Source organism: Pithys albifrons, chromosome 24 (genome assembly GCF_047495875.1).
Source record: "Pithys albifrons albifrons isolate INPA30051 chromosome 24, PitAlb_v1, whole genome shotgun sequence".
Classification (NCBI taxonomy): domain Eukaryota; kingdom Metazoa; phylum Chordata; class Aves; order Passeriformes; family Thamnophilidae; genus Pithys; species Pithys albifrons.
In genome coordinates, this window is record NC_092481.1 from 6704389 (window position 1) to 6715944 (window position 11556).

The 11556-nt window shown below is 60.1% G+C and overlaps 1 protein-coding gene across 3 annotated transcripts; it reads right to left on the reverse strand.

Moving 5' to 3' along the window:
* Window positions 1–266: 266 nt before the first annotated feature.
* Window positions 267–11401, reverse strand: TXLNA (taxilin alpha). 3 transcript variants are annotated; one of them, XM_071576884.1, is made up of 11 exons: window positions 11216–11401; window positions 9172–9312; window positions 6736–7005; window positions 6233–6324; window positions 5464–5634; window positions 4449–4643; window positions 3821–3940; window positions 3596–3670; window positions 3051–3143; window positions 2674–2769; window positions 267–2206 (listed from the first exon to the last, which is right to left on the reverse strand). In XM_071576884.1, exons 2-11 carry the CDS (start codon window positions 9287–9289, stop codon window positions 1910–1912), a joined length of 1527 nt encoding a protein of 508 aa, XP_071432985.1. In that variant the 5' UTR covers window positions 9290–9312; window positions 11216–11401; the 3' UTR covers window positions 267–1909. The 3 variants fall into 3 exon arrangements, with proteins under 3 accessions (XP_071432985.1, XP_071432986.1, XP_071432987.1); XM_071576885.1 differs by lacking the exon at window positions 11216–11401 and adding an exon at window positions 10694–10711; XM_071576886.1 differs by lacking the exon at window positions 11216–11401 and having other exon boundaries at window positions 6736–7027; window positions 9172–9276.
* Window positions 11402–11556: the final 155 nt, after the last annotated feature.

Below are 11556 nucleotides of genomic sequence, written 5' to 3' on the forward strand. Positions count from 1 at the left end.
ACAGGAGGGAGAGCCACGGGTGAGCGGCCCGTGCTGGGGGTCCTGGAGACCCCCCGACCTTGCCCTGGGCAGGGACATCCTGGTGTCACTGCAGCAGAAAATCCCTGCCAGCCTCCCGCACCTCATCCCCACGGACAGGCAGGGCATGGCCCCGGGAGGCCGGGGCTCGTCCCCCAGAGGCTGATGGTGCCCCCCAAACCCACCCCCACCTCTCCAAACCCTCAGTGCCCACCGCGGGAAGAAGGACACAAGGCCAGGGTGGGAGCGTTTCTATTGGATACAGGATACATGAGAGCCCCCGCGGAGGTTTCTGTACCGTGACAGGGAAAAGACCAAAAAAAAGGGTGGTGGTGAATTTCTAAGGGGTTTTCCTTTTACTGAAAGAGCAGGAGGAGAAGCCCAGACCCCAATTCCCTCCTCAGCCCGGCTCGGGAGCTCTCCCCAGGGCACAGCTACATTCACTTGCTCGGGGGCTCCTTCCAGAGGCAAACGCTGGAAGGCAAAGCCACGCTCAGCTCCAGGGAATGTGTCCCAGTGGATGTTCAGCCACGGCTCTGTGCAGACTCGTCAGAGCCATCCCTGCGGCAGACAGACCCTTCCTTAGACCTGGATTCACTCCCTGTGGAGGAGAGGGGGACACGGAGGCAGGTCCTTCACGGAGAGAAGATGCGAGAGCAGCTGCGTTGCCAGAAGAGAATCCAAAGCTGTTGCACTGAACACACCCACGGTGGGAAATGTATCCAGCCAGCTGGCTCCACCTTCCAGCAGAAGGAAGGCAATGCTGGGAGTTAAATCTGTCACAGAAATGCTGCAGCGAGGAGGGTTGAAGCAAGTCAAGTCTTCCAAAAGGACAGTGGAAAAGTCTTGAGCAACTAAGAAGTCCCACGAGCCCAGTGCCAGCAGCAGGTGCCACATCTGTCCTGAACACCCTCCCAGCACAGCCAGTCCTTGGGGTGAGGCAGCACTGGGGAGATGCTCTTCCAAGAAAGCAGAGGGGGGAAGGAAAAGGGGGGCTAGGATAGCACAGGGACCCCCAGGCTGGAGGGCCCACAGTCCTGGAGCTGGTCCTGGTGATCCTGGAGCAGCAGCTCGTGGAGCAGACACAGGTTGGATCCTCCTGGATGCCCCAGGGTGGGCAGAGGAGCCTGGGGGGCCCTGTCCCCCTGCACCACGATGACACACTTGTGCAAACACTTGGGAATTAGACCTTTGGATTAACTGTTTAATACACTTGTGCACATGTGCGTTCAGCAAAGAGGCAACTGTGAATCGTAAGGCGGTTGGGACACGGGCGGGTCCTGGGAAGAGAAAATGTCCCGCGGGAGAGACTGGGAACCTTTTCCTGCTTCTCCTTGTCCCCATTCCATTCACAAACCAGGAGGGGAACAGCCTCCTGCACGCCCAGGAGCCAGTCCAGGGGCTCCCTCCTGCCTGGGGTAGAGGGGAGAGCCCAGTGCTGGGAGTGCTCTGGTTCTCCCAGCTCTGCTCCTTTGCTGTCACTCCTCTCCAGAGTCGCTGTGATGGCAGAGGTGCATCCCATGGGACACAGATCCATGGACCTGCCCTCCTGAGCTGTGACAGACTTTGGGAATCACAGCCCTGCCAGTGACAAGGTCTTTTAGTGAGAGGGTCCAGCAGTTGAGGCTCCAGACATTAGTCACTGACACACGCAGGGAGGTGGGTCCTTCTGCTGTTCCACGGATATCCAGATACAAAGTGTACGTTGCCCTGCACATCTTTATGTATCATATATATAAAATTTAAAAAAACCCTAAGCTAGGAAATCTCACATCCCCAGAAGGGCTGTCCTGTCCTTTTCCACCTGTCCCAGGACCGGCAGAGGGGCAGCAGGTGGGAGTGTGGTCTGCACAAAGCCCTGGGTCCCCCCTGTGCCCGCCCTGCCCGGGGCTCAGTCGCTGCCCTGGGTGCCCCCCTCGGTCCCGCTCTGCCCCACGGCTCCAGGGCTCAGTTCTCCAGGGCTCTCCGGGCTCTGTGTGGCCTTCCCCGAGCTGGGGCAGTCACAGCTGTCCCGGGGTGGGTCCCTCAGGGGCTCTGCCAGCCCCGTGTCTGCCCGGAGCATGTGGGCACACAGGTCCTGCACCTTCTTGTTGAGGTCGTTGCGCTCCGTCTGCAGCGCCCGGCACAGCTTCTCCAGCCGCTGGATCTTCACCTGCAGCCCCTCCAGCTCCTTGTCCCGCAGGGTTTTCTGCACAGAGAGGCAGGGAGGGAGGGATGAACCCCCAGAGGGAGACAGGAGACAGTGACAGCACAGGGGGATGGTCTCAGATGGACAGAGGGCAGGGTTAGGTGGGGGACTGGGGAGAAATCCTTCCCTGTGAGGGTGGGCAGGCCCTGGCACAGGTTGGGCAGAGAAGCTGTGGCTGCCCCATCCCTGGGAGTGTCCAAGACCAGGCTGGACAAGGCTTGGAGCACCCTGATCTAGTGGAAGGTGTCCCTGTCTGTGGAACTGGATTATCTGTTATGTCCCTCCCAATCCAAACCACTCCATGACCCGTTCTAGGGAGGCTCAAGGGGAAAATACCTGTGACCAAGCAAACCTCAGCATTCAAAGCTGCTGAAGCTGCATCACAGCTTCTTTCTCCCTTTGCCCCCTCTCTCCTCCCTGTCCTGCACCAGGGCAGGAGCTGCCCTGGCCCCCCAGGGCCCCCTCACCTCCTCTGCCATCTCCAGCAGAGCCTTGTTGCTGCTCTCCCACCGGGACCGGTACATCGTGGTCTCCTTCTCCAGCTTCTTGATTTTCTTGGTCATCTACAGGACCACAGACAGACACAAAGAGAATCTCAGAATATCCTGGGTTGGAAGGGACCCACCAAAGTCCAAGTCCTGGCCCTGCACAGGACACCCCAAGATAAATAAGCCCCAAATAATCCCCAGGCAGATCAGTGCAGTGCCATCCCACGTGTCCTCACGTGCCACCCCCTCCCCTGGCACAGTCCCTGGGGTCTAGACCCAAAATGAAATCAAACTGTGGAGCCCTTGCAGCTCAGAGCAGCTTTGGGCAGAGCCAGGACAGCAGGAGGGGCACCCACCTTCTCCATCTCCTGTTTAAACGTTGTGAACACTTCACTGCTTTTGGAAAGGGTGTTCTGGAACTCCTCAAACTTCTCTGTGTAGAGAGCCAGCTGTGGGGACAGGCAGGAGCTCACCAGGGCACCCACTGACAGCCTCACCCAGAGAGGATGAGGCCAACCAGGGGCTGAGCTGCTTGTCCTGGGACACAAACAAACTGGCAGCACAGAGCTGCTGTGCCAAGGGAGAATTCTGTCCTAGGGAACAGCCCCAGAGTGATGTGTTCCATGAACACCTCCTGGCTGGGGCAGGAGGCACCTGCTGGGACTCATTCAGTGAGGGATCATCCCATGATTGCTCCCAGCACTGGAAAAAAACACAAGGCCTCTTTCTCCCAGAGGGCAGAATTGCTGGAGGAAGTCTCAGCTCCCCAGCACCAAACCCAGGAGATCCTGCCCCTGTGTTTTCCAGATGAAGGAACTTTGGGTTGATCCTTGCTTAGGAAGGAAGCAAAAAAAAACCCCAAACAAAAAACAGGCTGAGCACACACAGAGCAGGAACTCACCTGCTGCTTGAGGTGAGTCTCCTGCTGCTTCATCAGCTCACACATCCTCTGTGACTCCACAGCTTCCTTCAGCAGCTGGGGGAGAGCACAGGCAGTTACCTGGGAATGTTCTCCACACATCCTGCACAGCTGGGGCTGGACTGGGAGCAGGCTGGGAGGGGCACAGGGGGCAGAGCTGGGCAGCAACAGGGGGCACAACCAGCCCAGAGCTGCTCCAAGACTTACAAAGTCCTTCTCCCGCTGGTGCCTTTCCTCTGCCTCCTTCAGCATCTCCTGGGCCTGCTGGAGCTTGGCATCCACCAGCTGCTGCTGCAGCTCCTTGTGCTTGAACACCTTGTCAATGTGCTGCCAAGGGAACACCACAGGCTCACAAGATCCCAGACAAACAGATATTCTTACTGCAGATTATCTTTAAGTAGTCTCTAATTAATGGCTGTTAAGGGCACGAATAAATCTTAATGTTCTACACAGAGAAAATAAAAATGTCTAGTTTGAATTAAATGAAGCAGCTCAATTGAGGTAAATCTCAAGGGCATAAACCAACAATCTGAAAAAATTTTAAGGAGAAATAAAATGTAGATAGCTGGGTGTTAGTGTGTGCATTTACTGGGTGTTTTCTGAAGTGTGTGGAGCAATTCCCTCAGTGAACTTTGATCCCCTGGGTGTTGCTGCTGAAAACTTGTGTTCCCCTTTGCTCCATTTATACAAGTAATGCTCCTTTCCCTTTCCCTCTGCCAAAAACAGTCTCAGTCTCCTGTGGCAGTGAAAAGGTGACCCATGAGAGGCTTCTGCTGGGCTGTGGTTGGAGGAGTGTGAGGAGGAAGGCCCTGCCTTTCCCCCTGTCCTCACCCACCTCCTCGCGCAGCTCGTACTGCTCGATGAGCTTCTTCAGCCTCTCTGCCAGCTCCATGTTCTCCTGGCGCAGCTTCGAGTTCCTCTCGTTGTGCTGCTCCATCTGCAGCTGGATGTCATTCAGTGTCACCTGGAAGTGGGAGGTCACCTCCTTCCTCTTCTCCTCCTCCTCCCTGGCGCGCTGCACGCCCTCCTCCTGCAGGGAGGGACAGAGGGACCCATCAGGCAGGGGGCAAACCACCCAAATTGGTGCCCTCAGCCCACCCAGCCTCCCACCATTCCCTACATCCATCAGGAAGGGGCTCTGGGCCTCTCCCTTCCCTTTCTCCAGGGGGTACCCCCCGAAATAGCACTTGGACAATGGTGGCTGAACCTGCAGGGGTTTTAGCAAGGCCTCAAATTGGCAGGCCCAGAGAATCTGTGTGGATTGGGAGACAGCTCTGACCTGAGTGGGGAACCAAGGAAATATTTCATACCAGATGGTGCAAACCTAAGGTGTGAGTGCAGCAGTGGGAGGTGTGAGGTCAGTTCCACCATGGCTGAAGTAAAAGAAGGACGTGCTGCAGCTCTTCTACTGTGCTGGGCCTTGCTCCTGCTGCTGCCCCTACTTGCCTTTTGTTTGAGTTCAGGGAAGTAGAAACATCTTGTTGTTATACCTTCTCTTTCTTGCAGGGTGTCTTTTAGAGTGCTTATGAATCTGGAGTAATGGACTTGTATTAACTGGGGAGTGGGAGGTTATTGCTTGTTATACATAACTTGTCTAAGTGTGTGTTATGTTGTAGTTTTCTCTAATTTTCTCTTTTCTGTATAAATATTTGTAGCCAGTTTGAGCATAAACCTGGTTTGGAGGGTTTTTCCCTCTCCCTCTTCACTCTGCCTTGGACAGTTGAACCCAAGACAGATCCCCAGCACCACAGCAGTGCCCTGAGGGCAGGCTGTGGGCAGCCAGGGGTGAGGGTGGGTGTGCCCAGCTGCAGAGGGGTGCCCGTGGGTGGCCCCTGGTGGGTGGCACCTGCCTTGAGGGTGCGGTTGTGCCTCTGCAGCTCCCGGCACAGGCTCTCCAGTTTGCTGCGGGCCAGGATGGCCTTGCTGTGCTCGCTCTGCAGGTGATCCTTCTCCTGCACCAGCTGGGTCTGCTTCTTCTGCAGGATCTTCATCTGCTTCTGCGAGTTCCGGTGCTCCTCCAGCTGGGAAAGGGCAGCAAAGGGCATGGATGGGGCAGGGCAGGGCAGGGCAGGGCAGGGCAGGGCCCAGAGGCACACGGGGAGCAGGGACAGGTGACACTTGTGAGCAGAGCAGGAGTGACACAGAGCCCAGTGTCCTCTGGACAGGGCCTTTCTCCTTCCCAAATTCTCATCCTGATGGAACCTGAAGGACCTGCATGTTCCTCCAGCACCTGCACAGGTTGTTCCAACAGAGCAGAGCTCTGGGGACAAGGAAAACCCACCCATGGACACTTTGGACATGCACAGGCAGCCCCTCCCCTGCTCCACATCCCTGATGTGTAGTCCCAGAACTAACTCTGCTCAAATGTGGGGTCAGGCTTTGTGTGTGAAAACAGACCTGAGCTCCTCCTACCCCCAGATGTGCCAAAATTCCTCCTGTCCACACTTACACTTCACAAACACCACCAGGACAGACACAGCATCACCCACCCTGTCCTGTTCTGTCCACATATCCAGCACTGCAGAGACCCCAGGACTCTGCAAAGCTCCAGGGGCCTCCAGGAATGTCCCTCCTGCCTCCCTGAGCTGCCCTGGCCCCTCCCAGCCCTGGGGGACTCACCAGCTCAGCGTATTTCTTGCACAGAGCTGCCAGTTTCTCCTCTGACGTGCTCAGGGTGTTCAGTGTCTGCATCAGCAAAGTGATTTCCTTGCCTGGAATGAGACAGGGAATGGAAATAAATCAATCAATAGGATGAAATGGCTTACACAGAGCTCTGGTTTGGGAGGGTGAAGAGAGGAGGGACTGAGCAGGTCTTGCAGCCCTGGGGCAGAGCTGCTGTTCCCGGGGCTTTCTCAGGGTTCTGCCCTGTGGATTTCACCACACACAGTGGGAAAAGAAGTGGAGCAGCTGGGGAGAGACCTGGTTTTCAGAGCAGGAATCACCACTGGGCTAGGCAGAGAAATCCATGGAATTCAGAGGCTGTGGCAGCCCCAGGAGCAGCCAGTGCCTTTGCTGCCCTGGGCACCCCCCAGAACAGGGTGCTGTGCCATTCCCAAGCACACCCAAGGCACTGGTTCCATCAGTGCAGCACAAAGCCAGGCTCTGGGCAGACACCCTCTTACCTAAGCCCTTGGCTTTCTTCTTCTCCTGGGCCTTCTTCTGGTCCCTCTCGCCGCCCTCCTCAGGGCCCCTCGGGCTCTCCTTCTCCCCGTTCAGCTCGGGCCCGTTGCGGGGGGGCTCCTCGGGCTCGGGGGGCTCCCCGTGCCCACCCTCCTCCCCCGTGCCCTCCTGGCTGGCATCCACACAGTAGGTGCTCAGGATGTCCTCCAGCTGCCGGCTCAGCTCCTCCGACACGTCCCGAGAGCACTTGGGGTCATCCCGAGGGAGGGTGGCTGGGGGGGGACAGGGACAGAGCTGAGGGACAGGGACAGAGCTGGGGTGGGGATGGGGACAGAGCTGGGGTGGGGATGGGGACAGAGCTGGGGGACGGGGACAGAGCTGGGGGACGGGGACAGAGCTGGGGGACGGGGACAGAGCTGGGGGACGGGGACAGAGCTGGGGGACGGGGACGGGGACAGAGCTGAGAGGGGGACGGGGACAGAGCTGAGAGGGGGACGGGGACAGAGCTGGGGTGGGGACGGGGACAGAGCTGGGGTGGGGACGGGGACAGAGCTGGGGTGGGGACGGGGACAGAGCTGAGAGGGGGACGGGGACAGAGCTGAGAGGGGGACGGGGACAGAGCTGAGAGGGGGACGGGGACAGAGCTGAGAGGGGGACGGGGACAGAGCTGAGAGGGGGACGGGGACAGAGCTGGGGTGGGGACGGGGACAGAGCTGAGAGGGGGACGGGGACAGAGCTGAGAGGGGGACGGGGACAGAGCTGAGAGGGGGACGGGGACAGAGCTGAGAGGGGGACGGGGACAGAGCTGGGGGACAGGGACAGAGCTGGGGGACAGGGACAGAGCTGGGACCACCCCACCCTGGGGGGACAGAGCTGGGGGACAGGGACAGAGCTGGGGGACAGGGACAGAGCTGGGCCCACCCCGCCCTGTGTGGACAGAGCTGAGATCCCCCTGCCCTGCCCAGGCACAGGATGGGAGGGCTCCTGCCCGCACCTCCAGCAGCACAAGCTGCTTTGTTGCAGCCCAGCCAGCTGCCCTGACAATGGCAGGGCATTCCCAACAGCCTCTCCTTTGATCAGCAGAGCATGACCAAGCCCCTGACATCTGTCAAGAGCAAAAATTCCCCCTACCCCCTTCCCAAGCACGAGGCTTTAAGGAAAGCAGGTTGTTGTGTGGGAGCCTTTCCCCCACAGGAACCGGCAGCTCAAATCCCCAGGGCTGGGCTTTTTAGCATGACAATGGGTGGGAAACCCGGGTGAGCCTCTCTCCTCCCTGTCAGAGCAGCTGCGTTGGGATCAAACACCCCTGTCCCACTTGGGCACGGAGCAGGCAGCACATCCTGCCTCCAAACCTTCTCCAGAGTAGCTGGTTATTAAAATAATTCTCCTCACTGTGTGTTTCCTACATCCCCAGGCATGGGAACACCAGGCAGGGGTCACTTTAACTCCATTACACCTGGTTTTGTGTTCCAGAGGATAAGTTGGGTGAAGGGGCAGTCACAGCAAAGAGTTTGTCATTCACAGAATCCCAAACTATCCCATGTTGGAAGGGACCCACAAATCACAGAATCCCAGACTGTTCTGAGCTGGGAGGGACCCACAAATCACAGAATCCCAGACTGTTCTGAGCTGGGAGGGACCCACAAATCACAGAATCCCAGACTATCCTGAGCTGGGAGGGACCCACAAATCACAGAATCCCAGACTATCCTGAGCTGGGAGGGACCCACAAATCACAGAATCCCAGACTGTTCTGAGCTGGAAGGGACCCACAAATCACAGAATCCCAGACTATCCTGAACTGGGAGGGACCCACAAATCACAGAATCCCAGACTATCCCATGTTGGAAGGGACCCACAAATCACAGAATCCCAGACTGTTCTGAGCTGGGAGGGACCCACAAATCACAGAATCCCAGACTGTTCTGAGCTGGGAGGGACCCACAAATCACAGAATCCCAGACTGTTCTGAGCTGGGAGGGACCCACAAATCACAGAATCCCAGACTGTTCTGAGCTGGGAGGGACCCACAAGGACCATCGAGCCCAACTCTTCAGTCAAAGGCCCACACAGGGGATTGAACCCCTGACCTTGGCATTGTTACAGTTTTAACCACCTGAGCTGTCTCAGAGTATCTCAGTTGTCTGACAGTTTCTGAATAGCACCAATAAACAACCCTTTGTTTCCAGGTGACAACCGACTCCATGACTGTGCCAGGACATGGCAACACCCCCAGGGCTGCACACACACAGAAACAGAGAAAAAAACAGGATTTTCCACCCTGGAAAACACAGCTGCTCTTACACAAAGAGCTGGACAGAGTGGCCCAGCCTCAGGCAGGGAGAGCAGCACCCGGAGTGCCCCCAGGGTCAACCCCAGCCTGGCACAGTGCAGGGAGTGCCAGCCCTGCCATGCCCCCTGCCCAGGGGTCCCCCCACCTTCTGGGGGTGCTGCAGCCTCTGGGGGGTCTCCCTCCTCCAGCCCCATCCCGCTGCTGCTCTTGGAGGCTCCAGAGGCTCGTGGGGCTGCTTTGGGCTCCACCCCCTGGTTCTTCATCACAGTCTCGGCCCTCTCAGACTCTGCAGAAACAAACAGCAACTTCAGAACGTTTGGAGGGTCTGGGAGCCCAGCCCTGGGCAGGAGCCCCTTCCCAGCAGCAGCTCCCACACACCCTGTGCCCAGGGAAGCGTGGCCTGGCTCCCAGTTTGCCCCTCACCCCGGGGCAGGGTAACTCCTGTTCCAGCTGCAGAGCTGGAAGCCCCTCCCAGAGCAAGGCAGACCCACAGGCAGCACAATTTACCTGCCCAGGTGGGCACAACCCCCTCGGCCTGGACTGTCCTGCCCAGCTGGCCCAACTCCTGGATTGTGGAAGTGCCAGAGGAACCCCCTCACTGGGGTGGGGATGCAGAGACTGGAGCCTCCCCAGCAGAGAGGTCAGTCCCCACTGAGCCCAAACCCTGGAGAGGAGAGCCCAAAATCCCAGCCCCTCATCCCCAGCCCCTCTGCAGGTCTGGGGGTCCTCACCAGCCCCACCCTCTGCTCTGGTTCTGACCCTAAGGATGAGCTGAGGATGCTCAGGGAGGCTCCTGGACCAGAGGGGAGGGGCTGCTTCCAGTCCAGGCTGTTCCCAGTTTGGAGCTGGGGGCTGTTCCCAGTCCAGGCCGTTCCCAGTTTGGAGCTGGGGGCTGTTCCCAGTTTGGAGTTCAGAGCTACTCCCAGTTTGGAGCTGGGGGCTGTTCCCAGTCCAGGCCGTTCCCAGTTTGGAGCTGGGAGCTGTTCCCAGTCCAGGCCGTTCCCAGTTTGGAGCTGGGGGCTTTTCCCAGTCCAGGCTGTTCCCAGTCCAGGCTGTTTCCCCAGTCCAGGCTATTCCCAGTTTGGACCTCAAGGGGTGTTCCCAGTCTAGGCTATTCCCAATCTGGAGCTGGGGGCTGTTCCCAGTCCAGGCCGTTCCCAGTTTGGAGCTGGGGGCCGTTCCCAGTCCAGGCCGTTCCCAGTTTGGAGCTGGGGGCTGTTCCCAGTGCAGGCCGTTCCCAGTTTGGAGCTGGGGGCCGTTCCCAGTCCAGGCCGTTCCCAGTTTGGAGCTGGGGGCCGTTCCCAGTCCAGGCCGTTCCCAGTTTGGAGCTGGGGGCCGTTCCCAGTCCAGGCCGTTCCCAGTTTGGAGCTGGGGGCTGTTCCCAGTGCAGGCCGTTCCCAGTTTGGAGCTGGGGGCTGTTCCCAGTGCAGGCCGTTCCCAGTTTGGAGCTGGGGGCTGTTCCCAGTGCAGGCCGTTCCCAGTTTGGAGCTGAGGGCTGTTCCCAGTGCAGGCAGACCCCCCTCCCGTGCCCCGCTCGCCGCAGTCCCACCGGGACCGGCCCTCCCAGTGCTCCCAGTGCTCCCAGTGCTCCCCGCGGGCAGGGCCGGCAGACCCGGCCCGTGTCACCGCCCACGTGCGGGCCCCGCAGGGCAGCGCCTGCCCCGCACCTGCCCCGCGCCTCGGGCGCTCCTTTTCCGCCGCTGCTGCAACGGCGCAGCCCCGGGGCCGGAACCGGGAGGGGTTACCGGGGGCTCGGGAGGGGTTACCGGGGGCTCGGGAGGGGTTACCGGGGACTCGGGAGGGGTTTAACGGGGCCTCGGGAGGGTTTAACGGGGGCTCGGGAGGGGTTACCGGGGGCTCGGGAGGGGTTACCGGGGGCTCGGGAGGGTTTAACGGGGGCTCGGGCGGTTACCGGGGCCTCGGGAGGGGTTACCGGGGCCTCGGGAGGGGTTACCGGGGGCTCGGGAGGGTTTAACGGCGTGCGGGGCCGATAACCGGTAACCGCCCCCTCAGCCCCTCCCGGTGCCGCCGTTACCGGCCCCCCCACCCCACCCCCGTTATCGCCGCGGGCCCGGCCCGGCCCAGCCCCCGGTGCCGCCTCCGCCTTCCCCGTGACCCCCCCGACCCCTGACGTTAAACCAGCCCCGCGGCCTCCCCTTCCCCGCACCGCCGTGACGTCACGCGCGCACCCCGTGACGTCAGCGCCGGCGGTCTGACGCAGGTGCCGCCTGGCTGCTGGGGCGGTGCATGGGTGGCGGTGTCCCGGCGGTGTCCCGGCGGTGTCCCGGCCCTGTCCCCCTGTCCCGCTGTCCCGCCCGGTGCCGGTGCCGGCGCTGAGGGAGCGGTTCGGCCGCGGGGCCTCCAACGGCCGCGCCTGCGCCCGCCCGCGCACGCAGCCAATCAGCGCCCGCCGCGCGGGGCACGCCGGGAGGCGCAGGGGAGAACTACAACTCCCGGCATGCCCCAAAAGAGATCCCGGAACTGCGGGGACTACAACTCCCGGCGTGCCCCGCGCGGGACGAGCAGGAAG

What these genes read in the sequence shown, in the direction of transcription:
- TXLNA (XM_071576884.1), bottom strand. Translation starts at nt 9,289, where the DNA reads ATGAAGAACCAGGGGGTGGAGCCCAAAGCAGCCCCACGAGCCTCTGGA. An exon ending in ACCAGCGGGAGAAGGACTTT is followed by an intron (nt 3,671 to 3,820) that starts GTAAGTCTTGGA and finishes GCTCTCCCCCAG; the next exon opens with CTGCTGAAGGAAGCTGTGGA. An exon ending in AGACTCACCTCAAGCAGCAG is followed by an intron (nt 3,144 to 3,595) that starts GTGAGTTCCTGC and finishes CTGTCCCCACAG; the next exon opens with CTGGCTCTCTACACAGAGAA.